Raw genomic sequence first — 26522 nt, 5'->3', positions numbered from 1 at the left:
TTTTGCCTGACTCTACTGTGCCTTACACTAAAAAGAAGAAAAGTCTTCCCAACTAGAAGGTCTGAAGTTGCTTTCAGTTACGTGGGTTAGCAAATGAAGGTAGATAACGCAGTGTTAGGCTAACTTGCCTAAAGCATGCTTGAGTTATTTGTAAGAGGTATACGTGCAGCTCTATTTCTCACGCAGCTGTGACCAGACCAGATAGGCTCCTGTGGTGTTTGGGAGTTCAGGGGGGGTGGTGTATGAGGATGGTGGTGTATCCCAGCTCCATAGCTTCCCTTCAGAGTTCAGGGCACTTATACAGTAGCTGCTCCTTGGCACTAGGTAGCTCCTGCCTGGGTGGAGGAATGTGTTCCCTCAGGCTTCGAGTCCTGGATTCGTATTTGTGCCTTTTCTTCCCCTTTCATCTGTCCTTTTTACGGTCTTTGCTTTTAGCATCTGTATTGGATTCTGGCTGTGCTGAAGGTCACTGTGGTCCCCTCACCAGGACTGGGGAGACCTGAAATGAGCTATGGGGGCTAATGGGTCTGTTAATTTCCCTTGTCCTCTCTTGTGAAGTACTTTGGCCCGTGTTAAGCTGCATGTGAAGGAAATTGAGATCGTGTTTTGAAACACTCAGTGAAGAAAGCAAGAGTGTCTACTCTGCCACCTGACAGCGTGATGGCTCCAAATGCAACATCATTTGGTGTCCTATGCCAAGCCACTGCTCTGGGAGTTGCCAGCAGGTTCGTCTCCAGCAGTTTTAGTGCCCTGGGCAGAGTAAATAACTTATTAAAATGCAAAGGGGAGAAGGCTTCTCAGAGATGGAAAGGTCTTGTTATCAAGAAGAGCTCCTGCACCTTCTCTCTTTCAAGTGTGTGTGGTCATATCGTTCATCTTTAAATGCCCTTGCATTCAGAGAAACTGATGCCTGGGCAAGGCAGTGGTATTTCACAAACCTCGACTGTCTAAATGGTTTCCAGAGTTTGTGGGCTCCCCAGGAAACTTTCCCTCTCAAGTGTGCTTTCTCTGTTGCAGGCGTCTCTCACTCCAGTGAAGTCTGGAGGAGAACTGGAGGAAAAACCAAAGCCGAAGGATCGAATCACATCTTGTCTTTTGGAGAACTGGAACAAAGGAGAAGGCCTGGGATATGAGGGAATCGGCTTGGGCATTGGGTTACGAGGGGCCATCCGGCTGCCATCCTTCAAGGTAAAACCACAAAGACCTTTCTTCATTATGCTAACATTCCCTAAAGGAGCATTAGGAGGACAGACCTCTCTAGGTTTGTGCCCCAAAGCCCTACAGGCTGGTTAACCACGCTGTGTTCACTTACTGGGTTGCTTCAAACAGTGTCACTTGTAACCCACCAGTACATTGTAAGAGCAAGGATCCTCTTTCCCAGCCATAGCTTTTCATCTACCACTTGTGTGAATTGTCTGTAAAGGATCTCCCTGCTCTGCAAGGTAAATGGGACATTTGCCTGTGTTTAGGACACAGCATTTCAGCATGATTGTAAAAATACATGCTTATGCTCATAGTGCTTTACACAGTTATTTCTTTGCTTAGAATGTCTTGCAGTTTGGCAGCTGAGTCTCACCTGAAGTTTGGTTAAAAGTGTTCTCTGCCTCATGTGAGTTTACAGAATCAGACTTGCAAGCATAGAGTCACCTATTTTAAAGAGCATTTGCATAAAAAATGAAAAGTATCTTAAAAAAAAATGGGGGGGGGGGGTAGAGGACTTCCCTGAAATTAGGATTTTGAATGCACAGAAGGTGCAAGTAAAGGTTTGGGATGAGAGATTCTGCAGTCTTCATTTAGAATAAAACTTACTTTGAGGTTCCTTAAGATGTCATAGGCTCGGGCTCTCTTTCTGTTCTGCTACGTCTCAGACACGTGCCTTTGTCAAGAGTTTTCTCTGTCATCTTCAAAGTACCTGGTGATGACATGCACCATGCTGGTACCCAGAGTGTTTTGATGCAAATTGAAAGGATAGAATTTCATTCACAGTGAAATTCTGTTTGCAAGCAAATAAAGGGATCAAGAGCTGGGGAAGTGGCCCTTGGTTTCTGGGTGTAAGTCACCGTGGCAAAGTAAAGCAGTAGCAATTTGCTTAAGAAGTTGATTTCTGCTGTTTCTAAACGTTTAGAAATGCTAATGGTGTCTTTTGTTCAGGTGAAAAGAAAGGAGCCACCTGAAGCTGCCTCAGCAGGAGATCAGAAAAGAATCCGGCCTTCTACTTCTGTCGATGATGAAGATGAAGGTTTGCAAAGCACATTTGTTTGAAACACAAGAGCAGATGCAAACCACATGCAAGCTGAATTCTTTTAAACTTCGCAGCAGTGTGCTCACTTACAGTTAGACACAGAGTCAAGGATCTGAGCCAAAACCCTGCTTCTCACAAAAGTCTGATCAGCTGGGAGATGTCTACTCTGGATTCAGTTATCTTAAATGCACTGGTGGGAAATTTAAGACCCACGTTTTATGAATAGCTCATAACCTATTTTAGTTCTGCTGAAGCAGAGCTGGTCACCCAGTAGAGGGAGCTCAGATGAGTTCATGGGCTGTTCCAGGGGCATGCTTGCAGCTCACTGGGTACGTTGTGGGAGAAAGCACGTAAGACACAGTTTGCCCTGCATTTAATTTTAAAAGCAAAACAAAGTTATTTGCCAGAAAAATAATTTGAAAGTATTTTAACATTTTGTCCTGGAAGCAGGGAAGAGTAGAGATAAGACAAAACTTCGAATACCATTTGTTTTCCATAAAAAAGTGCGTTCAGGTTAGTTGTGCCATGAAGTTGATTCAGACTAACAACTGGTTTCAAAGCCGAAGTACAGAAGCAGGGTATCGTAAAGCACTTAAATAAAGCAAAAAGGCATTAAATTTGGCTTACCTCAGTCATGCCATGTCTCCTAGCTGCTCTACCTATAGTTTGTCAGCTTTGGCCACCCGCATTTTGCCATCCTTGGCATTTCAACACTCTGCACCCAGTCTCGCCCTCACTTGCACTGTGAAATTAGTAAGCCCCTGTAAGCCTGGGGACTCACACACCACATGGGCACATTGCTCTTAACTTTGATCTTCTCAAAGAAAAGGTTTCCATTACGTAGTCAACTCTTTCCCTCCTTTGCAAGGCATTTGATGGCAATTTCCTTCTTGTTTTTGCTCACCAGAGTCGGAGAGGGACAGGGATGCTTCCGATACAACATCTGACCTGTCAAAGAAGGACGCAGAAGCAGTGGGGCTGAGGCGGCGACCAGCACGGCCGCTGGAGCTCGACAGTGAGGGAGAAGAGGGAGATGAGACGTCAGGGAAAGAGGAAGAGTCCTCCTCAGAGAAGGAAGAGGAGCCGGAAGAAGAGGGAGGCTTGGTGAAAGCAGCACCTGGCAAGGTGTGTTGGTTTGTGATTGCGGTTTTGAATGCTGTCATTAAAAGGGGGCCTAGTAATTCCAGATGCCAAAGTTACCTTCTCTAGAAGATGGGTGCTTTTATTAGGGTCTGTCCTAAGAGAACCTCTGTAAGAGTATTCCCTCTTCAGGTTCTCTGATCAGCGTCCCTGAGAGTCGCTGGTGGTTACTACAGGGACAGCCAGGTCTCAGAGTCAGACACTGTTCATTTTTGGCAATGCTTTCTTGCAAAGGAGGAAGAGGAGGATGAGGAGGAGGATGAAGATGATGAGGAGGATGAAGATGAGGATGAAGATGATGATGAGGATGAAGATGATGAGGAAGAGGAGACAGGCATAGACACAAGTGATAAGGAGGAGGAGCAGGACTCCGAGGAGGGTAAGCAGTTCCAGCAGAAGCAGCAAGCGTGGCTGTTGGGTCAGGTGCGGTCTCCCTTTTGCACTTGTGAGCTGATTTTTTTATTTGTGCACCTTCTTTCACTGAAGGGCGGCTTTATACAAGATAATGTATACAGGTATTTTTAATTGTTACCTGTGAGGCTTCCATGATCCTTCAGTCTGTGGGTCCCTTTGCAATAGCTCTCCAGCCTCTGAATGATCTCAGCCCAACTTGACAGAGGGGCAGAGGTCTTAAAGCCAGCTAAATTTGTGCTTGTTTTATGAAACTTATGTGGCTGGGAGGAGAAGGGACTGCATTTCAAACAGGGGTAATTTAGCTGCTAATAACTTTCTGTCCTATCAATCAGTTCCTGCTCAGGAAGGTGGTAGTTTCCCCATTTTAAAGCTGTGTGTGAAGGCAGCAGAAAATCTTAGTACAACTCCAGTAAAGAGGCAATCCACCAAGAGACCCACGTGAGCAGGGTGCCAGGCAGCGCTAGCTCTGCTGCTCACAGAACTGCCTGTTGCATGGTTGTAAGCATCCAAATATGTGCTTTATAAGTCTGTGCAAAAATAAATAAATTGGGAGGCAACTCCTTCAAACCCCCACACTGCTGTTGATCCTGTTTCCATGCTGTAACAGTGTGGAAGTGATGTTTGCTTCTGTAGTAGACCCTGATCGTGTAACGAAGTCAGAAGGCAGAACTGATGGTAATTTGTTCTCCTTGTAGATGTAGCAAGTCCCTCGTCTTCCAAGGCTGAGGTTGAATCATCTGATGAAAGTGAGGACTCCTCTGAATTCGAGTCGAGTTCAGACTCAGATGATGAAGATGAGGACGATGATGATGAAGATGAGGAGGAGGAGGAAGAGGAGGAGGAGGTGGCTGAAGATCAAGACAGAGAAGCCATGGTTGCTGAGACAGAGCATGAACCTGCTGGTCATGAGCTTCCCGACGATGAGAGGGAGACTATTTTAGAGCTGTATCCTGTGGATGACTACATGGATGCAACAGGCTTGGGACTCACAGAGCCAGCTTTGGCAGTGAAAGATGAAGGCATGGAAGAAATCAAGCCAGGGGAAAGTGAATGTGGTGAAGTCCCAGAGGCATCTATTGCTGCTGAAACACTGAAACACTTGGTTATGGAAAGAGACCAGGAGACAAAGCTTGCGCTGTCTCCCATCTGTAGGCCAGGTATGCCCTTCCATGTGGTTTGGCATTTTTTACCACACTTCCAAGTACAGTATTCTCACAGCATCTGATATGTATGGGTTTTGTATTTTCCTTGTTTTCTTTCTTCCTCCAGTCTTGGCTCTAGGCTAGGGGTTATCTGTACAGGGAAAGAGGTCTGTGCTGAACTTTCCTTCCTAGCAAGGAGCTCTACACAAGCTATCTGCTACTAAAAATACTGTGGTTATTGTATCCAGAATCTTATCCTGGGCCCATTTAGTTAGTGTCCTACAGGAACTGAACAGTTGTCATCATCTCAGGGTGATTGATTGGATGGTGTGGTGGCTGAAGCTCAAGATAGAAAAGCCATGGCTGCTAAAACAGAACAGGAATCTGTGCTTAATGAGTCACTACTGGTTCTTTTTTGTTTTAATACCGAAGCAGTATGTGACTGGGAAGCTATATGGGGCATATGAGTGGAGTCTCAGAATTATATCTGGTTCCTGATATTATTATTTGTGGGTTTTTTTTACTTAGTCTTTTCAAATGAGTGATACTCCCTGGTTTTCTGGAAGAAGGAAATTGTCTTCATTCAATACAGAGTTGTGTTTAACCCAAGGAAATTAGAAACCTTTTACTAAAACAGGAGTGAGATGCATAAAGGTTGACAAATTCTGCAGCTAGGGGGGAATTAAAAAGTTAAAAACTGGAGCCAGCAAGGAGAGCACATCTAGTGTGGCCTGTAGTGTGAGCCTTGGACAGGACTGGCGTCTGAGGACCGGGCAGTATTTTGCCACTTGGAGAGCTGGAAATCCAGTCCCTGCACAGGCTGTCGCTCCTTGGCTGCCATAAAATCTGAAAGCTGTAAAGAGGCAATGTTAAACTGGGCAGGGCAAAGAAGAAACTGTTTTGCACAGATCCTTTCTATAACAGGTTGGTGTCCAGAAAGGACATAAATCTGGGGAGACCTGCATTTGGGCACGTTGACATGTGGAATGAGATTTACAGGTAAACTGTGGGAATAAGCTCAAACTGCAGCTTGCTTCTTGTGCAGCCCACCCTGGTTGTACAGGAGTTACAGGGATCAGACCCTTCTCCAGTGACACTTCGGTTCATTCAGCACAAATGGGGAACGCTTCCCTTCCAATTGTCCAGGCATTTTCACCTCCTTTTGCTCTCCCACTTGAAAATGTTATTTTGAGCTGCCTAACGAGATTCACTGTTGATTTCTTTTGGCCCTGGCCCTAAGGAGGTAAATAAACTCCAGACAAATGAGCCTGCTGCAGAGAGAGCAGCATATAAATTGCCTCATTGATACCATCTGAGTGCCTCCTCATTCATTACAAGGGCTTCCCGTTTCCTTCATGTGTTGTTCAAGAGTGTTACGCTCCTCCCTTCACGGCTCCCTCCTTGGAGAGCTGAGGGTGCTTCTTGGCCTTGCAATTAGTTTACCTTCCCACATTAGAAAAGCTGATAGCTCGGGGCTCTGACAGCTCTCCTCCAAAGCCCTCACCCCACAATCCACTAATTCTTTTTATGTCTTTACAAAAGGTGGTCAGGGGTTTTGAAGGCAGAAAACCTTCGTTCTGGCCTGTGTCGTAGCTAATCCTCAAATTAATAGTGCATTTTTTTAATGGTCCATTAGGGATGTCTGTGGTAGCGTCTAATTACTCCACACTCTGTGCCTCCAAAATGTAAAGCATTGAAGTTTTTAAAGCCTCCCAGTGGAATTGTGCTGTTCTGTAATTGCGGCATCTTAAACATGCCTTTACTGGCAAGTGGCGAGTAACCGAGTGGAAGCAAAGCTCCTGATTCTCCTCTCTTTTCCCCCTTTCAGAAGAGTCCGAATCTGCTGCCATGCTGGAGCCAGAGGTACAGGAAGGTCCAAAGCCTGAGTCTCAAAATGAGGAGGAGGCACTCTGTCTCTCGACTCCAGTGGGAGTTTTTGGAGAACCTCTGCCCAACAAAAGCAGCTTCTTTAGCAAGTCTGATGACAGCAGCTTAGAAGCTCGTCTTAAAACAAAACTGCCCTTGGCAGCGGAGGAGGACGACCGGCTGCCTCGCACGCCTGGACGGGAGGTGATGATCCATTCAGAGACTGATACTCTTTTGCTTCCAGTCCACAAGGTGCCATCCTCCATGGTTCCCTTACCATTGACTCCTGGTAAAGAAGAATCTTTAGTCCCTCCAGAAAAGTTCCCCGAACAATTAATGGTGACCAAAACATCCGTGGAAGAGGAGATTCCTAGGACTCCTGGGCGGGACATTTTGGCCAAGTCTTCACACCCCCTTGCGAAGTCACAGAGCACGGACACTGTTCCAGCCACGCCAGGAAGCGATGCTCCCCTTACGGGAAGCAGCTTGACCCTCAGTTCTCCTCAAGTCCCAGGGAGCCCCTTTTCCTACCCATCCCAGTCTCCTGGAATTAACAGCGGCATTCCTCGGACTCCTGGGAGAGATTTCAATTTCACACCTACTTTCCCAGAGGCTGGTGCTACCATTCCTTGCCTTCTGTCTGGCAAGAAACAGTCAGAGGATGAGCTAGATGAGAAACCCTTTAAAGAGCCTCTTGGTGCTTCCCTTATGATCAGTATGAACAGTGTTCCTTCCCCTATCCCCTTTGCCAGCCCCCCACAAGCAGATTTCCACACGGACATGGGTTTGCCACCTGATGAGCCAATACCTGTAGCAGCCCTGCCCTGCATGCATGGGGATGGAAGAATGCCCATTGAGGAATGCAAGGCAGAAGTAAAATCTCTTTTGCTCTCACCAGAAGTACCCACTGGTGCTTCTATTCTTCCTCCCCCACCACCACCTTCTGTTCTTCCCAAAAGGAGGCCAGGTCGGCCAAAACGGTCACCACCTTCTGTCCTCTCGTTGGATGTGTACTCGGGCAAAACCATAGAACCTCCTCCTGTGCCTGTGGCCTTGGTGGAAAGTGCTGTGGGCAAAGAGCTGTTGAGTGGACATCCTGATGCTTTCTATGGACTGAAAGACCCTGAAGCCGTCACCCTGGACTTCAGGAATGACGGTTTCCACGAGAAAATAGCAGCTGAGACAGTTGCAGAGAAACTGCCATTTAAGGAACTGGAGAACCAGTGGAATGAAGACTTCAAGGAAGAAGAAGCTCACGTGAAACCTAAAAGGCAGTGGAGAAGGCAGAAAAAGACACCTGAGGATCTCCCAGTGATTCCTTCCCCTGAGTATTCCCCACCCCGACCTCAGTTCAGGCCACGCTCCGAGTTTGAGGAGATGACCATTTTGTATGATATTTGGAACGGAGGCATAGATGAGGAAGATATCAGATTCATGTGTATCACATATGACCGCTTGTTACAGCAGGACAATGGTATGGACTGGCTCAATGACACCCTGTGGGTATTCCATCCTTATATCCTTTCTCACTGGCGCTCTGTGTTGCACAACACATGCAAGATGCACTAGATGGTGATTGTGTAGGACGTAAAATGTAGAAGTCTAAGTTTGTTGGTGGAAAAAGCATTTGCTTACTAGAATAGTAATTGCTTATATCAGCAGGGAATTGTAGACTGTTTTATTCCCTGAAGCTGCAATACAAAAATACTGCAGAAGTGGCTGTTCTTGCTGCATTGTCAATCGAGGACTGCAGGGAAAATCTGTATGCACCTCTTCTGGGGAGATTTCCATGCTAGTTTGAGAAGCTTCTGTCTGCATTTAAACCAGACTTTTTTTTCAGCTTGCCTGTAGAATTTCTAGTCTGCACATACAGGGCTTTAACTTGGGACTAAAACTTGCTGTAAAAATAATCTCACCATCTGTGCCCAAAATGATGAGTTAGTGGTGCTAGCAGCTTTAACTTGCTTTGAGTTTGAAATACTAATAAAAGCAATGGTTTCTAAGCGGCACATCAGGGACAGACACGGCCCCAGGCTGGATGGGGGAAAGTACCGCTAGGGCTGCAGCGAGGAGCGTGCCTAGCACTGGCTGGTGCTGGTGGGGCAGAGTCTGGCCCCATCCCCTCCCTCCCTGCCCGTGATCTGGTAATCAGCAGCACAGGCTGTAGCTTTGAATCTTTGCAAGCGTTTTTGGGGGACACAACCTGTCTCAGAGTAAGGCTCCACACGTGTACAGCCACCAGTAGTGATCTCCAGAACGGAGCCTAAAAGGCTGTTCTCATAACCTAAGAACTCTCTAGTAATGTTTTTAGGAAGGATATTTGGATTTATGTGTTAAAGAAGACAAATGCACCACCTCATGGGTTGCTAGAGATTGTGTGGAGTTAAAATCTCATTCCTTACTCCCTGCAAGATATAAAAGTAAAAGCAAAAAAGCCTAAACCACTTAAAATAGTCAGTGACATGATACTAAGAAAAAGCAGGTGGAGCTCAGTGCTGAGCTGTGCATTTTTATCCTTTCTTTCTCTGCATCTCAAAGGGCAATGTATAAGATTAAATTTACAATTTTCTACCTTTTCATACCAGCGCAATAGTCTTGAAATAGATTTATTTAATTGTTTAAAGGAAATATTCTAAAAGGATGATGAAATGCATCATCCCCAGTAATTCTCAATCTGTGTCTGCCCCGTTTGGGCAAGCAGTTCCAAAACCAAACCAATTTCAAGGCAGGAGTAATTGGGCCCGCAGTGGTGAGGGACCACAGCCAGCGAAAGGCAGAACGGGATGGCTGAGGGTAGGGCTTGCCTGTGACCATGCGCTTAAATGTGTTTGCATTTGGCAGTTTACATAGTGGAAGTATTTGAAATCTGTTTCCCTGTTGATAAGAATTATTGTAACAGCAAATTTACAGTCACTTTTTAAACCATGTAAAAATCATCTGCAGCCCCTTGCCTTGTTCATCCTGTGCTACACTGCACGATGGGTGTGAAAGTACCTGCAGGGTTCACCTGCTTTGCAGCAAGCTCACACCTCAGCACTCTGATTTCAAGGCCATCACTTCTTGCTTTTTATGGTTCCTCTGCTTCAATTTTCTGGTGTTAAGGATATGTTATGACTCACAGAGAACATTTTTGGGTAGCTCTCAATCGTCATAGGCTTCATGGCTGTGTTTTTGGGGTGACCTGCCAGTAGTACAGCTCCACTGTCCTTCCAGAAGCCAAAGACCTGAAGGTGCCTTCACCTGCTCAATGCAGTGAGTCCTTGCCAGGCCAGCGGCGGGGTTTCTTGACTGATCAGGACAGTGGGGTTTGAAACATCTGCGCAGGGTCTTACCCTCCCCATCAGGGTCTGAAGGAGCTGATTTACCGAGGCTGATGAGAGCAGCGTCTCACTCCAAGCCCTTTGGGCTGAGGAGTGTCTCTTGCCAATCTGTGCTGCTTCTAGCCCTAGTCGGTGGGGATGACTGCTGCTGTGAGAGATCAGTGCGGTGTCTTCAGGGCTTGGGGTGGCTGCAGGGAGTTTCTGGAGGTAGAACAAAAGCGTGTCACTCAAAACAGAGAAAATGGTACATCCAGATGGCTGGGCAGCTGCTGTCTGTGTACATAGTGGGTGCTGTGGGGAAATCCTTTCTCAAACAGGTTTCTCTTGACAGCTTAACCTTTTTATGTTTAGATTTTCATTCTCTCTTTACTTTAGTTTCCCAAAGCATGCAGCTAAGAAGGAAAGACTGTGCTTGGTTTTCCTGTAGGCATGTGGGCTTCAGTGATGTTTTTTTTATTTTTCAATACTATTGTTATTTTTTTCAAGCCCCCCAAACCTTCCTAATTTTCCAAGCTGCCGGCGTTAGCTCCATGTAGCAGTAGCAAGTTCTGTGTGATATCCACGGGTGGCTGTGTTTCTCCTTAACTTCTTTCCACCTACTAGCTTTTCTACCCCCAAGAAAAAGAAGCGGGATGATGGGATGCGGGAGCACGTGACAGGCTGTGCACGAAGTGAAGGCTATTACAAAATTGATAAGAAGGACAAACTTAAATACCTCAACAATAGCCGAGCTTTTGCGGAGGAGCCTCCAGCTGACACGCAGGTGAGGACATGTCCTTTGCTGACTGCTGGAGTGTGAATGGGATTTGGTTTTCCACGGTGTCACGCATGGTGGGTGCTTTCTGCCTTTTGGCAAGGAGGGAGGTGAAGCTGTTGCTATGCCTGTGTTGAGTTGGTCATCCAGGAGCTGCTAGGGAGGTGTTAGTGTTTGATGTGGGATGTTTTAGGAGGCCATGCATTCTGCGGTGATGTGTTGTAGCACAAGGGATTGCTCACAGGGAGGCTGCAGGGTGTTGGGTCAGCTTTGATCACCCATTTGTCCTCTCAGGGTATGAGCATCCCTGCCCAACCTCATGCTTCCACCCGGGCTGGCTCCGAGAGGCGGTCAGAGCAACGCAGGCTCCTCTCCTCCTTCACTGGTAGCTGTGACAGTGACCTGCTCAAGTTCAACCAGCTCAAGGTAGGTCACCCTGGGGATTGCTGCTTTGCACAGGGGCTGCTTGGGAGCAGGCTGAGGCCAGGACGGGGCCTTGTGCCGGTTTGGTCTCACCGTGGTGATGGCCATCTCAGCATTGGGCACCACTGTGTGTGCCAGAAGAATGGTACCTGGCTCTGCTGTACTTCCATGTAATACAACTTGATACAACAGTACAACTTAATACAACGTGTAATACAAATAACTTACCTGAAGAAATAGGAATGGAGCAGTCACAGGGAAAAGATGACACTTAGTCCAGTGTGCTCGCTTGTGAGAAGCAGACACGTGAGCTGGCTGATAAATGGCTATAAATAAGTATATGGTGATTACAGAGCTTGAGCCCTAGTCAGAACCATCATGACGTTTATGTACAACGGAGACCGATGGCCTCAGAGGGTCTGTTCTCCCCAGTGTGTGGTCAGTGGTAAAAACCCAAGTACTGCAACTCTGTGGGACCTCCTATGACCTCTGTCCTGCCTTTCCTGCCACCGCAAGACAGAAGGAAACTAAATGGGGTTAAAGTACCCCAGCACTGCTTGTGGCTGTGGATGCTGGACCCAGGGAAGGCCTTTCCCTCTCTGTGCTGTGGCTAATTTGGGGTTGGGGTTTTGGGGTGTTTTCTTCATGCAGTTCCGGAAGAAAAAACTAAAATTCTGTAAGAGCCACATTCATGACTGGGGCCTTTTTGCTATGGAGCCCATTGCAGCTGATGAGATGGTGATTGAATACGTGGGTCAGAACATCAGGCAGGTAAGCTGGACTGTGGGTGAAATCTGAGCAGAAAACATCTCTGAAAGAAGTGCTCGAGTATGACAGCTGGGGTTGGAGTCCCTCCTGTAAGGCATTAACTACATGAGCTAGGCAGAGGTTGGCATGTGGTTTGGAGGTACAAGGGCGGGATTTTCAACAACCCATAGAAACTAATCACTCAAATCATTAGGAGATAAGCTCTCAAGAAGCCCATCCTGAACTTCTGTGTTTTCAGCTAGGTCTGTGTTCTCTGGGGGTGTTTGGGATCATATATCTGTTGAGTGGCACAAGCACAGCTCAGGTGAGCGTTGTGTAGATCTCTGCTCACAAATCACTTCTGTGGCATGTCCTGACACAACACGTGGGGTTTTCTGTAGGTCATTGCTGACATGCGTGAAAAGCGATACGAGGATGAAGGCATCGGAAGCAGTTACATGTTCAGAGTCGATCATGACACCATCATCGATGCCACGAAATGCGGAAACTTTGCCAGGTTTATTAATCACAGCTGCAATGTAAGTATCATGTTTTTTGCATATAATTGTACTCTGACATACTGATAAACCCATTGAGTCCTTGCTAACTTTGATTGGGGCCGTGTTCAGAAGTAGCAGGGGGTCACAGGGTTATGATTAAATGTTAATGAGCTGCAGCAGATCAAAGCAGAGTCTAAACTAGCGTAAAGAGATTTGAGAGACCTGAGAAATGAAACACGCAGCGAGACAGAGTGCACTCAGAATCCTCCTGACTGTGTTAGGGGACCCTGAGGGACACTGTTCAAACATATCTAACAAATATTTCCGTAAACCAAATTTTAGCATTGTTATTCTGTGGGAACAGTCTCCTTCTCGTGTCCACATGGGAGAAGTATTCTCTGCCCCGGCAGGTAGAGAAGCTCCTTTCCCCTCTGCTCTGTGCTGCAGTCTACACTTAAAGACTTGGCTGCCTGACCAAATTATTAAGCATTAGTTGAGCTGCTCTTAGCCTGTGACAAACTTGGTGGAGCATCACCCAGGCTCTTTTGCACCACAAATGACCAGAATGTGGATATTTTGGAGGAGCACAAGGAGGGCTGCTCTGTTTTCTGGCTTCACGCCGCCTTCTCTCAGCTTCCCCTGGGTCCAGGCTCTGGAAGCATGGCTGAGGCTATCTAGGGAAAGGTCTGCCCTGCTCTATTTTAGCTTGGAATAATTGTGTGGAGGCTGGGAAGCCATGGCCATCAGGAGCCTAAATCATTGCCTGTTCTGTCACCCTTGCAGCCAAATTGTTATGCTAAAGTGATCACGGTGGAGTCTCAAAAGAAGATCGTCATCTACTCCAAACAGCACATCAATGTGAATGAGGAAATTACCTATGACTACAAGTTTCCAATTGAGGATGTAAAAATCCCATGTCTATGTGGCTCTGAGAACTGCAGGGGAACCCTGAACTGAACTCGAGGTTTCTCGTCACACTTGCACCTTCGGCCATGTCAAAACTGTGGTAACCAGGTGTGGTTGCACTTTGCCAAAAAAAGAGGAAAAAAAAAAAAAGAAAAAAAAAAGGAAGAAAAAAAATTTAAAAAGAAAAAAAAAAAAAAAGAAGGGGGAAAAAAGAGAAGAAAAAAACCAAGCAAGTTTCGCACTTCTGCCAGGATCATGAATGAAAGCAAAAAGCGCACATGCTTACGAGGACTGTTCATGTTTCAGGTGCTCTTTCCTTTTCAGATCCAACACGCACACAAAAAGGTGACTACCGTTTTGTGGCATGGTCTATCCAAACACTAGCTTCTCTGTTCAGTCCCTACATTAATGCTCCGTAATGGGATAATGGTACCTTTTTTTAATTGTTGTTATAAACCTTCATCTTTTCATAAATGCTGCTACCTTTTTCTCATCAGTTTTGTTGGTTGAAAAAGACATTCAACGTTTAAATGTGAAGCAGAGACTGAAAATGCCATATAGGGTTTGTTGGGAGCTTGATTGGCTGAAATTGCACAGATTTCTCAGAGTAAGCTGTAAATAAATGTAAGGTTGATGTTACAGAGCAAGCCAGAGGCTTGAGGGTGTGTGAATGGGTGTGTGCGTGTGCTTGGGTGCGTGTATGTATGGAGATGTGTCTGCAACGAGACTATAGGTGAACTGTCCTGCCTTTTCATTAGGGATGAGCCTGAACAAGTCCCCTAAGCCAGACACCCAGGGAAGAGTCAGGTCAGCTGCAGACCTCAACTTAGCGCCTTGGGCTCGTCTCTAATTTTCATATGCCATGCTGGTATATTGGGGGATCAAAACCTCTGCACCTGTACGTGAAAAATATTTGGATACCGCAATCACTAGTAAGAAGACGAGTCAGTTGTGTAGCTGTAGCATCGTGGCAGTGTGCGGCCTTTGGGGATGCCTGTTTCTTGGAAATCGGTTTGCCTTGCATGTAAAAAAGGCTAAGGCTGAAATTAAGTGGACAATTCAGCCCATGTTTACGCTGTAGAAATCTTACCCTCCTTGTAAGCATACACTACGGCCCACGTTTGTAACAGGATTTTCTTCCTGTAGATGGGAAACAGGCTGATGTGTGTCTTGTATTAATTTTTCTCATTTTCGTCTGCATTTCCCTGCCCTTCCGGCATTTTACGTGGAGTATTTGCTCTGTCCTTGAATGTGGGAGATGCTTTCTGTGATAGGAGCGAGCTGTGCCGTGCCGCTCTCCTCCCTCTGTTACTCAGTAACTTGCCCTGGGGTGGTCCCATCCCTCCAGTAACAACATGGTAAAAGTGTACCCGAGAGCAGGCTGCAGGAGCAAACCTGTCCTCCCCCATCTACAGCATGAAAATGAATGCTTCTTTAAATTTGGAAGGCATATTTTGAAATGATTTTTTGATATATTTTGTCCTTGGAGATGTGCTGAGGTGAAGGTTGCAGTTCTTCGAGAGGTTCCATTTAGAAATGGGGCAAAACACCAAAGAAATACTTCTTTGGATGTGATCTGGAAATGTTACACGACTGTTCAGGTATAGACAGGATCAGTTTTTCAACTTGCATTGAATTTCTCCTGCTTTGAAAGTAGAGATTAGTTTTACTAAAACCTTTTTAATTGGCTTGTAAGGGGAAGTTGCAATGTCACTATGAAATGGGAAGATTATCTGAATAACTAAACATCTCCCCACAGAGCAAATTGCACAGCTGTATTCTTGTAGCCTTTTAAAATCAGTGATAATTGCTGTATGACCACAGCTCCATGATCAGAGGTTACAACCTTGCAAAAGAGTTTCCTGGAATTTTTTTTCAGCTGTTATGTGCAATTGCCAGGCCCGCACTGCGGAGTAGAGCTTGTAATGCAGGTTAGATCTCTGCATCTGAATTTCTTCTTCAGACAAAAGGCCTGAAAGAACAGGAACACAGACTTGTACCTACAAGCTGCCTTAATACCGCCTGTATTTCTGTCTGAGGGCGAGGAAATTGTTGCTGAGATTGGACAGTCCATAGTCTCATCTCTGTTTTTGTTTTGTTTTTGTTTTGTTGTTTCCCCCCCTCTTTATAAATCGCTCCAGCAATTGGGTAATGGTGACCCAGAACTTAAAATTCTGAGAAGCACAACTAGTTTCTGTCATTGAACGCTGATTGTAACTGCAGCGATGGCAGGAGCATTTGGGAGTTAAACCAGCTGCTCGATTTATTTTATTTTTTTTAAAATAAGGTTCATCTTGTTGTGTTGACGCTCCAGTTGGCACCTCTACAGCTTGGCCTTTTACTTTCAAATCTTTGGAAATGCACGGAAGTTTCCTGTGTCTCAGAACTGAAGCCCCTGCATGCGGCAGTTCTGCTGATGTCCTTGGCCTTCTTCCTCTCTGGTCCATCAAACCAGCGCATTAACAGTGGTTTTGTGGGGGCGAAGGCACCCCAAATGGCCCAGCCCCTAAGTACCTGCTGACAGTTTTGTATTTCCCAGTGTATCTGTGTGCTCTGGACAGGATTAGCCCCTGCAGTTTGCCTTAATCTTTGTTGAGGAGAGGTGGGGAGGCAGGTCGTGGTCATCTGAAACGAGACCTACAGGTTGGGTTCCTTCACCGCATTTTTAGGAGCACCAAAGGGATTTGGATGCCAAAGACCATGAGCACCTAAATCGCTTGGGTACTTCTGAAACTGCCCATAACCCCCCCCTTTTTAGGATCCCAGACAAATAATGTGAGTTTTTGGAAGAGCTGAGCTCCCAGTAGCACCCCAGGAGGAAACAGAGCTGTTGGACCTGCAGCACTTCTGAAAAATAACGCTAGTCTGGTCTCAGAGCCAAACCTGAGGCTTCTCTTTTCTTCCCCATAAATCTTGGTGTGCAGAGTCCTCCCTGTGCAGCTGCTGTCTCAAGCTCCAGAACTGCCACGTCCCCCAGAACAGCACATTTTACGGTGAGGATTATAAGCCTGGTTTAGTGATTTCCATGAGCTGCCGCAGTTGCCTGTGGCCGCCCTGTCCCTGCAAGCCAGCGGGGTCTGATCGGGGCCGGAGAGCCCTGCAGCCACGGACGTGCTTTTGGAAGGCAGCCCCGTGGAGATGCCTTTCTAATCCCTCCCAGGTACTTTGGCTTGTACTTAGAAAGGGGTGAGATGAGAGGAGAAGGGCAGAAGGTGTGCGATTAACACGCCAGCCTGGATCGGACCCAGCGTTCGCCTCCTGTGGTCAGCACAGGCGTCCCGGCACCCCATGGAAATGGTGGCAAGGGCTAAAAAGAAACCTCACCAGTGCGTGCTGCTTTACAGAGAAATTTACTGAAGGGGTTTTTGTTCGCTGAAAAGCCTGTCCCCAATTTATTTTCACTTAAATTGAAACCTAAGACAAAAAAAGAGAGAGACGATAGACTGTGCTCCCTGCAAAATTGTATCTCGTGAGGTGAAATGACCCGAGAGAATAGTGCACACGTTTTGGAAATATAACTTAAATCTTTAGTTTCCCAACATGAAGCCTGCTTGAGTTCAGGGTGCAGATGCCTCTGTGGTTGGTGTTTCTAGGAAGCACGCAAATCCCGCCTGCCGCTGCCCAACACCTTCATTTATCCCTTTGGTTCACACCCGTTTGCAATTCCAGGTTGGTCCCAATAAGTGGTCTGTGACTATCGGGGTCCGGGAGGGGAAGGGGCTCATCTTGCAGATATTTATATTGTATAGAGCAGCTTATTTCTACAAGAAAAAAAAAAACAAAACATTTTTAAACTCCAACGAAGTATACAGTAGTTTCAGTTCTGGTTTTTGTGACCTTTTTCAGGGATCATTTCAGTGCATTTCTGTATAAAATAAAAATTTAAGGAAAAAAGGATTTTGAAGTATAAAAAAAATGCATCTTCTGTACATAGGCAAACTCAAGAATCTTCTCTTCGAACACTGTTTCTTGTAGAAACATGTTGAAATTTTTTTGCTGATTTCTTTGTACTTCAAGAGCATGTAAATAATTTATTAAAAGTGACTATTGTAATTTGGAGTTCTTTTTAAACAGATTCCAGCTCTAAATCATGTCGAGGAGATGGGGAGGAAGAAGGACTAAGTATAGCAAAGGAGCTGGTGGCATTTACAGCTTGTGTCAAGCTTTGTATAATGTAAATTCTGTATAAATATGTTTTTTGTCAAATAAATAGATGGAATTAGAAGCATTAAGAAACTGAAGACAAAAAATTGCCAAGTCAAGGCTTCTTCTTTCTCCCCCCCCCCCCCCCCCAGTCTGAAACCTAATGTGCAAAATCTATTTATTTCAAGCGAGGAAATGTGTACAGTCTAATAGACAACCTAAAATGTATTTATCGAGTTTGCAACTGGATTTTTTTTTTCAATTAATTATTTGTTTTGTTTTTATGAGTTTCCTCCTTAATTGCCACTGTAGTATTTGTCCAAGTGAAAAGAAACACATCATAACGGACACTCTAAAACAAATGGGCAGTTTTAAAAGCAAAATGGAAGAACACCCGGCTCCCAATCCTTGCAGTTTTCTGGTTCTATAAACAGGTTGTTTTAATTCACAGTGTGAAAATAAAGAGCCTCCTTTAAAAGGGGGCAGGTAAAATGGTTTGCAATAAATGAAAAAAAAAAAAAAAAAATCTTTTTTTTTTTTTTTTTTAAGTTCCTTAACAAAACAACTCTGCTTTGAAGATTTAGGATTTCTGCTTTTTCTTTCGTTAAGCAAATTTATAAATTTAGGGATGTTTTGTGCATATAGAATCTGTCACCAGTATGTATCTTGTTTTGAAGAAAGTGTTTTTGTTGTGGATGTGTCATGCTGTATATATTTGTTCATATTTTTGTGAATTGAATACTATGTACCATTGTATTATAGTAACTTTTATAAAGCAAACCATAAATATACTGACTTTTCTTACAGAAAAATTACGTTGTGCTTAATGTATAGCCAGGGCAGCTTTTTGCTCTCAGAGCCGTGCTGGGAACCATGAGAGCTCAAAGAACCAGATCCAGAAAAAGAGCACTCCAAAGAACTGCTTTTCAGCAAAGTTTGCTGAAAATATTAATTCTGGTGAGCAGGAAATTACTTTAAGCAACATTATATTGCATGAAAGAAATGTGTGAGTGATTTAAGTTTATGAACTTCAAGAAAATTTTCTTCATATTAAAAATCCTTACAGCCGTTAAGAGCTGAAGCACAGCCAGGCGCTGGCCCCTTGCCACCACGGGGCCGGGTGTCCCTCATCCATCCGACCTCAGTGGTGCTGCTGGGGCAGGTGAGGTGTCCCTGCTCCGGCAGCCTCTGCCCTGGATTCTTCCGAGTTCACATCTTTTTTTTTTTTTTTTTTTTTTTTTTAACTTTATGGAAGCGAAAGCCCTTAACCTACAAAGCGAGGTGTTAGCGTTGCTGGTTTGGGTGATGCTGTAAGGCTGTCGGGGCCAGAGGCCCTTTGGTTTCTTTTTTTTTTAAATCAGTTTATCCAAATGGGAAGTGAATTCTGTTACCTGTGCTTCACAGGAGCGCGGAGCCGGGATTGCCGCTGAGGTTTGATGCAGATGAAAGCACAGCCGGGAGCCGGCCCTGTGCCCCCTGCCCACCCTCGCTGCGGGCTGCTGCTGCTGCTGGGAATGCGGTGGTGGTCAAAGCGGCTTCTCTGAGCTTTAGAAAAAGAGATACCCGGAGCAGAGGCGAATGGAGTGGCTGATGGAGGAGACAGGAGGGAGCCTGGGCTGTAGGTGACTTCCCAGCTCAGCTCTCGGCTTCTGTAGCTGACCACAGCGGCTGAAGGGATGGGGGTGCAGGACAGCCAAACCTCGCAGGGCTGGCGCGGGGCAGAAGGCAGCAAGGCTCAGCCTGGAGGGTGGACGGATGGGGCAGGGGCTTGGGCTGGTGGAAGGACTCGTGTCCGAGGAGCCTGTCCTGAGCCGGGGGCTTGGCAGGGTCTTTGGCTGCTCGGGGTTTGAGCAGCTTCAATGCTGGGAAATTTGGGGAGCAGCGATAGGTGCACCGGGGCTTTGGAGGGCAGATGTGCAACAGTGGGGAGACCTGGGGACACCAGAGACCCTGAGATGTTCTTCAGCAGTCGTGTACTGAGGTCTGTGGACTCCTCGGGATCGTTAGACCTGCAGCCACAGTGAACGTGGGGTAGAGGGGCTCCAGCCCTGACACGTTAACTTACCAGGCACTCAAGCTGTGACAGAAAAGGGTTTTATTGTGTCGGTGGGGAAAGTCCCCTTGCAAAGGACAGTGACAACACCAGAGCGATGCCTGGAGGGGACTCTGTGTGTGCAGCTGGGATCTGAGCCAAGGAATCGCTGCCAATGCCAGCAATTACTTCTTGAGGCACGGGAGAAACCCCAACCCTTGTCAATTCGGGAATTTACAGGTATGAGAGCAGACTGCATTGCCTTGGGAAGGCTGAAATAGGTAAATTCGATTAAGTCTCATTCCAAAATGTTGTAGCTACCCTAAAACCATGTGTTTAATCTCAGCAAATTCAAATTCAAGATTGAGTCTAAAAGCAATTAAAATAAAATCTTACAAAATGAGACGCACAGAGAGGCAAACGCCTCCGTGCTTTCTCTCCCAGCCTCCCGCATAGCTAAAATTAACAGAAAACTTTGGATAGGCTAAATTTAAGCACTCCCAGTTGTTTCTTCTGTCTTCCTCCATAGCTGCGTGTCTTTGGCACATGCCTTAAATCTGCCCTTTGTTAAGAATTCGGTGGTTTGGATCAGATTAAACTGCTTTTTAAGAGCGTTTGCTATTTCCCACGCTCCCTCTCCCAAGAAGTCACCGGAGGGCAGCGCCGGGGCTGGGTCAGGGTAGGTGTTGAGTCCTTTTACATCTCCAACTTGGCAGCAGCTTCCCTGGGTTTATGACACTTAGGTCTGGGCTATTTACCAAAACATGGGCCGTTTCCCGGTTCTTTTGTGAATCAGCTCATTAGGGGCAAGGGTGGCGTTTTCTGCCATCCTCTAGATGTGCTTGGTCTCCCCGTTGGGCTCCAGGACGGTCAGGTTTCCTCTCGCATCTTGATCCATTTCTATTGCTTCAAACAGAGACTTGAAGTTCCCAGCGCCAAAGCCCTGTGGAGACAACAACGTTACAGACCACGGGGACAGGCAGCGGGTTCGTCAGCTCGGAAGCGGCTGGGAAAGAGCAGCACTGAGAGAGGGCTGGGTGACGGTACTTGATGGCCCTGAGGTCTCCAAGCCAAGATCATCATGAAATCCTCAAACCAACCTGGTGGTTATGCCGCTGGATAACCTCCAGGAAGACTGTGGGTCTGTCTTGAACTGGTTTGGTGAAGATCTGGAGCAAGTAGCCTTTCTCATCAAAATCCACCAGGATTTTCAGTTCCTGGAGAAAAGAAACAGGGCGACAGCTTGAAAACCCACAGAGGAGCAAGGGGATCCCTCTGCATCACCCTCATCCCTGCAAAACACTTTGGGAAGCTGATCCAGCCCTGGGCAAACCTTTTCCCTCTCAGGCCGGTCTGACTCACCGCCAGCTTGTCGATGTTCTCCTTCACTTTGATTTTGGCAGTTTTCAGCCTCTCCCGCAGCATCTGGTAGTAGCTGGACGGCACGTCCATGAACTGCATGCCCCGCTGCTTCAGGTTGGTGATCTGCAAGGCGGGGGAGACCCTGGTGTGGGTTGGGCTTGGGGCTCATTTGTGGAGCGGTTTGTGCCGAGAGGATGGCCCGGGACGGACGGTGTCGGGGGGCAGAGTGATACTTTCCCATGATGTTGGCCAACATCGTGCACAGGAACCTGTCCCACCCTCTCACTTTGGGCACCAGGAATGGGAGGGCCCAAGATGCCCTCTCCAGGCAATACAGAGAGTTGGCCACCGTGCAAAGATGCTTCATCCCACCCTGACCTCCCAATACCTCTGGAGAGCCTTTGGTCCGGAGAGGAGCCCAAAACCAAGTGCTCAACAGCAGCTGAGCTCAATCCAGACCAGCATCTGCCCCAGGCAAAGGTGGATAATGTGCCACAGTGGCTCAGCCCAGCAGCCCGGGCTGCCCGACCTCCCCGCCAGCCACCCTCCAAGGACAGCACGTGCCATCAGGGTCCCTGCAGACCCCAATTGCTTTAAGCTGGAGGGACAGGCATCTTCCAGCAGCTTGCAGGTGCAGGCAGGTCCCCTTCCAGCAACTTGCTGGGCAGTTAATCCTGGTTGTAAGACAACCACGGCACAAAGCCTGCTCAGCCTGCCCGTGTCCTCATACCCCGATGGGGGTCACAGTCCACCACCGCCCTGTGACGAGGAGCGGGCCGGGGTGGAGGTGGAGTGGTGCCATGGCAGGACGGGCCGGGGCAGGGAGCTGCCCGGGGCTGCACTCACTGCCGAGATGATGTCGGAGGTGTTCAGTGCGATGTGCTGGACTCCAGCCCCTCCGTAGTAGTCGATATATTCCTACAGGGAAAAAAATGTCACCACGTTAGTGACAGCGCAGTGCAAAAGGCTGAATGTGGGCTTAAAAACATGAAAGCAAAATCAGCTCAGGAACACCACAAAATGAAAAAAAGACACTAGGGGTGAGATCAGGGGTAAACGGGCACTGTCCCGGCAGCTCCCCCAGGGTTTGGCAGCCCTTGGCAGACCCAAGCAGAGCCAGAGCTGCTTTCTAGCAGCCACCTTAGCACAGCACGGCACGGCTGCCGGCTCCCCATCACTGACCCCTTGGTCCCTTTTCCTTCAGCAAAGCCCTGCTTGAGGCAGCGGCGGCCTGATGGACCAACCACTGGCGTCCACTCACCTGAATCTGGGATTTCTTCTTGCCGAGCGCCGGCTCGTTGATGGGCATCTTAATGGTCTCTTCATAATTGGTGACCACAATGGAGCGCAGGGCGCTGAACTCGGTGTGCAGCTGCTTGTCATCCACCGACCAGAAGCGGTGGAAGAGCAGGTTCTTCTGGTACCTGCCCAGGCCACAAAGGGCATGATCAAGTCCCTTGCTCCATCCCCACACTAACAAAGTTCTGCTCTGGCTTAATTAGCCTCAGCCACCATCACTGGAAACGGTGAGACCCGCAGAGCAGTGCTGCTGCTCTATCCCACCTCCTGCCAGCCCTCCCCACTCTTACCAGTCTGCCACTGGGACCATCTGGAGGTCGGGCTGGTTCCCCACAACGTGGTCAATGAAGTTGAGTTTGGCGCTTGGTCTGTGGGGAGAAGCCGGGGGTGGCTCTCAGCTGGGCTCAGGGGCACCCCGCAGCGCGGGGGGCTCCGGGGCGAGGCAGCGGGGACCTGTCAGGCTCCTCGGTGGGACATCCCACTGGCACACGGTGGCAAAGAGCCAGGTGGGACCCTCTGGAAAGTACTCACAGCTTCGGCAGCAGGGGGTCCTTGAAGAGGGGCGGGTGGTACCCGGGCAGGAAGAGGCCCTTGTAGTTGAGCTTTTCTATCAAGGTGTGGGTGGTGTCACCATACTACGAGAGAGGGGAAAGCGGTTGCATGGTGGCCTCATTTTTTCGGAGACCTCCCGGGTCCAGCCTGCTCCCACGGACCCCGCTCCGGTGTGGGGGCTCAGCCTCCGCAGCTGCCCTGCCGCTTACCGTCTGGATCACCGCGAACTTCACCTTCCCGAATTTGTCCTCCTCCACCCAGGGCTCCTTCACCACCACAGCTCCACGCTCCTTGGCTTTCTGGGCAGAAGGAGAGAGACCCCCTCCTGCTGCAGCTCCCCCGGGCGGGAGGGAGGCGTTCCCAGGCTCTTCCCCACCTCCCCTTGCCATTTTGGGGTGCTGTGCAGGAGGGAGCAGAGGGGCTGCCTACCTGCACGATGAAGTCGCAATCCTCCACTTCGAAGGCGATGTCCTTCACCCCATCACCGTGCTTCACCAGGTGCTCCCCCATCTCTGCCCAGAGCAAGAGCAGCCGTGGGCATGAGCAGAGGTGCTTTGCTCCGCCACGGCCCTTTCCCACTCTGTCTCCCGCCACAGACCCCCGTGGTACCTACCCTCGTTCCCTGGGTTGAGAGCAGATGAGAGAACAAACACGATCTGGCGAGGAAGAGGAGGACAGGTGAGGGATGGAGATGTGGTGGTGCCCCCAGGCTGGGGCAAATGCACTGCAGGCGTGGGGTTTAATGGTGCAAACAGGTTTTGGCAGCACCCGCACGCCCGACACTGCCTCATCTCTCCCCAACCTCCACCCAGGCGGTAGCACCTCTGCAAGGTGCTTCAGCCCCCTTACCTTGTCCTGCTTGATGGCGTGTGAGACCACCTCCCTGCTGCCGGTCTCCAGCCCCCGGTACGCCAACTCCTCGAACCCCAGCTTGTTGCAGTAGTAGGATGCAGCCTGCGGGCATGAGAGAGCCGCCCCGGGGTGAAGCTGCGGTGCCGGTGGCCCCCAGTCCCAGCGGGGCTCCCCCCAGCCAGGGCAGCGCCAACAGCCCGTGGGGACTGGCCACTGCGGTGTGTGCAAGTCACGCGTGTGCGTGAGCGTGCACGTGTGTGCGCGCGCGCAAGGAGCAGCCGAGCTTGTCTGCTTCCCTCCAGCAGCCCAGGAGGAGCAAGCAGAGGTGAGAAAGGGCCCATATTGGGGAAAAAAAACCCAAACTCAGTGGGAAGCGCTGCCTCCGGGGCCCTCCCGCACCCAATGCGGCCAGGGACAGGCAGGGCACAGTGGGCGCAGGGTGGGTGCACGGCCGGGCAGCCCACAGGGAGCCACTGCCGATGGGGGAAACATTTCTGCCCATCTCCTGTTCATCTGCCAGGCTGTCTGAAAAGCAGCTCAGGTTTGAAGCAGAGGGATTTTTAACTTGCCAGCAGCCTTTTAGCAGTGAATGATGGAGAGCGGCTACCATGACGCCCTGTCGCTCTGCAGGCTGGTGACCACGGCTCAAGCCATGCCACGTGTGCCGGTTTGCATTTTCCGGGTCCCTCCTGCGCACACCCCCGGGCAGCCGCCCCTCGCCTTGCGCAAGGGCCCCCAGGGCCGTCGGCCAAGGCCGTGGCAGCGGGCACAGGCACTGGGCCAGGGACGGGCTCAGGGGACACTGGCACAGCCCCGACCCGGTGGGCTGCTGGGACGAACCGCCCCCCCAGCAGCCAATAACCAGAGCGGTCGCTCTGTCCCGGCATGGCAGGCGCCCCCCCGGCTGGCCACAGCCTCTCACCTGCTTGGCATTGCCGACCCAGAAGGTGATGGAATGGAAATGGATGAAGCGGCCTCGCAGGGGCTAAAGGGGAGGGGAAAACAGAGCTGAGAGCCACCGCTGCAGCCTTTTCCACAGCGCTGCTCATCTCTGCAGCAGGGAGAAGCGGCAGCTGTGACCCTGCAAATGCCTCGCCTGCAAATGCATCCGAATGAACTGGGTGAAACCCCAGCTGCTGCCCCGAAACAGCCATTTTCCAAAGCGCTTTTACAGTCAGGTGCCACAGGAGCCCACTCTGCGGGGTGGAAGGTGCAAAGCCCCGGCTCGCCTGGGGCCGCGTTGGTCCTAGTGTTCCCAGTGCTCCCTGCAAGCGGCCCCCCCCGGCGCTGGGGCTGCCCGGGCACCGCGGCCAGGGCACGACACCCACCCGCGAACCTTGCTGCGTTAAAGATTAATTCTCCCCCCTCAAACACTCTTACACAACCTCCAGCGCCGGGACAAATCCCCCTTTGCTCCGTTCCCCACCGCCATCCTGCTGGGGCTGGCTGGAGCCAGGCACGATCCCGCCCAGCCTGCGGCGTCGGGCGCCCGGCCGCGATGTGCACCGGCAGCTTTGGGAGCACTTTATGGGGGAAAAAAGTGGCGAATAGGTGCAGCATTTGGAAATAAATGTGGCGACAAATGAGGATTCTGCTTAGGCATCGAGGTTGGCTGGGAAACACCCATCGTCTCCCATTTGTCGCTCTCCTCCCAAACCAGAAAGAAAAAGGAAAAGAAAAAATTGCCATCATTAGTGGTGATTTACAACAAGGAACCACGTCCTGTGTGGCCCAGCCAGAGAGCCGGTTTACTTCTGATTTTACCAGGTAATCAAGGAGTAAGGAATGAATATTATTTGCATTTAACAGGGCTGGTCTTTCACACCAGGCAATGGGGCAGGACCGTGGACACGAAACGGCTCTTACCTTTTCTCCCTTGTCTGTGTAAGACGTCTAAAAGAGAGAATCAGAAAAGAGAGATGTTAGCAGTTCAGGAAGGTACCTCGGCCCCCAGAGAGCTCGAGTCCAAAGGTCAGTGCATGAGGAACAACTCTTCTGCACGACTTCCAGCACAGCCACTGAAAAGTCCGAATTCAAGCAGAGATTAAACCCAGTAAATGGGCAGCGCCAGGATGCCGAGATGTCCCATTTAATCCCGAGATGTCCCATGCCGTCGAGCCCCAGCCAGAAATTTAATTCCCATCCGCTGCCCCTCACCATTTTTGTGACCTGGCGATGTGACAGCGGCAAAGAGAGCGGGAGTCCGGGAGGACATGTAATATAGTGGTGGGACGGGGGAAGCTCCTCCTCGGCTCCACCTTCTCCCACCCCCAACCCGAAGCGCTCGCGACCCAGAGATGTGTTTGGTTTGGGCTGGGAACCGCCAGCATCGTCCCGTGGGTGGCTTTCCGGGGCCACGTCCTGGGGTCCTTTGCAGCCCTGGCTGTGGCACAGCAGGGTTAAACGTGGAGGATGGTGAGCGTGCAGGTGTGCGAGGCTCGGTGGCGCGGGAGCCTGCTAACCCCACAGCAAACCCTCCCGGGCCCGCGCAGGGGCCTCGGCGGGGTGATGCAACCATGGCAGCACGTTTTTCCCCAGCCCTCCCGCCTGCCCCGGGGACGTTCACCCCTTCGCGGGGACGTGTCCTGTCCCGGCCAACGTTGAGCCAGGACGTTTTGGCTGCATGCAGAGTCCAGCCGTGCGTACGGTGTCTGGGCCTGGGGCCAAGCGGTGCCGCCTTCAGCTCCGGTGAGCCCAGCGCCGCAGGGGTCCACGAAAAGTGGGAGCAGCAGGGGGAGGGGGCGGGAGGCAGCCCTGCCGCGGAGGGACGCCGCTGCCCAAACACCCCGCGGCGGGGGGCGGTGGCGGGGCCAGGGAGGACGAGCGCG

The 26522-nt window shown here is 49.4% G+C and overlaps 2 protein-coding genes across 4 annotated transcripts in view; one reads left to right on the top strand and one right to left on the bottom strand.

Annotated features, from left to right (window-relative positions):
- Positions 1 to 19325, top strand: part of SETD1B (SET domain containing 1B, histone lysine methyltransferase) — a 56218-nt gene extending 36893 nt beyond the window's left edge. The window contains exons 8-20 of one of the 3 annotated variants that reach the window (XR_015704098.1): positions 1018 to 1188; positions 2152 to 2239; positions 3150 to 3367; positions 3617 to 3761; positions 4492 to 4953; positions 6767 to 8320; positions 10721 to 10887; positions 11173 to 11304; positions 11953 to 12072; positions 12450 to 12587; positions 13332 to 13799; positions 18405 to 18554; positions 19002 to 19325. Coding sequence is in view for 1 of the 3 variants with exons in the window: in XM_087754667.1 (XP_087610793.1) it covers positions 1018 to 1188; positions 2152 to 2239; positions 3150 to 3367; positions 3617 to 3761; positions 4492 to 4953; positions 6767 to 8320; positions 10721 to 10887; positions 11173 to 11304; positions 11953 to 12072; positions 12450 to 12587; positions 13332 to 13505 (3369 nt within the window). In the remaining 2 variants the exon portion in view is untranslated. The other 2 variants (XR_015704099.1, XM_087754667.1) reach the window with 2 other exon arrangements.
- A 350-nt stretch (positions 19326 to 19675) lies between these two features.
- HPD (4-hydroxyphenylpyruvate dioxygenase) lies at positions 19676 to 25911 on the bottom strand. Its single transcript, XM_087754668.1, has 14 exons — positions 25852 to 25911; positions 25561 to 25587; positions 24617 to 24679; positions 23692 to 23796; positions 23456 to 23498; positions 23272 to 23354; positions 23052 to 23141; positions 22822 to 22925; positions 22581 to 22658; positions 22253 to 22415; positions 21838 to 21909; positions 20992 to 21114; positions 20730 to 20846; positions 19676 to 20572 (listed from the first exon to the last, which is right to left on the bottom strand). The coding sequence occupies exons 1-14, from the start codon at positions 25852 to 25854 to the stop codon at positions 20462 to 20464; spliced, it is 1182 nt and encodes a 393-aa protein (XP_087610794.1). The 5' UTR covers positions 25855 to 25911; the 3' UTR covers positions 19676 to 20461.
- Positions 25912 to 26522: the final 611 nt, after the last annotated feature.

This window comes from Nipponia nippon, unplaced genomic scaffold (genome assembly GCF_047370975.1).
Source record: "Nipponia nippon isolate SJK-2023a ecotype South Korea unplaced genomic scaffold, ASM4737097v1 scaffold_18, whole genome shotgun sequence".
In the NCBI taxonomy this organism is placed as follows: Eukaryota; Metazoa; Chordata; class Aves; order Pelecaniformes; family Threskiornithidae; genus Nipponia; species Nipponia nippon.
This window is presented reverse-complemented; position numbering and strand designations above follow the sequence as displayed.

What these genes read in the sequence shown, in the direction of transcription:
- HPD (XM_087754668.1), bottom strand. An exon ending in ACGCCATCAAGCAGGACAAG is followed by an intron (nt 23,499 to 23,691) that starts GTAAGGGGGCTG and finishes CTTCCTCGCCAG; the next exon opens with ATCGTGTTTGTTCTCTCATC. An exon ending in AGAACATCGACAAGCTGGCG is followed by an intron (nt 20,847 to 20,991) that starts GTGAGTCAGACC and finishes TCTTTTCTCCAG; the next exon opens with GAACTGAAAATCCTGGTGGA.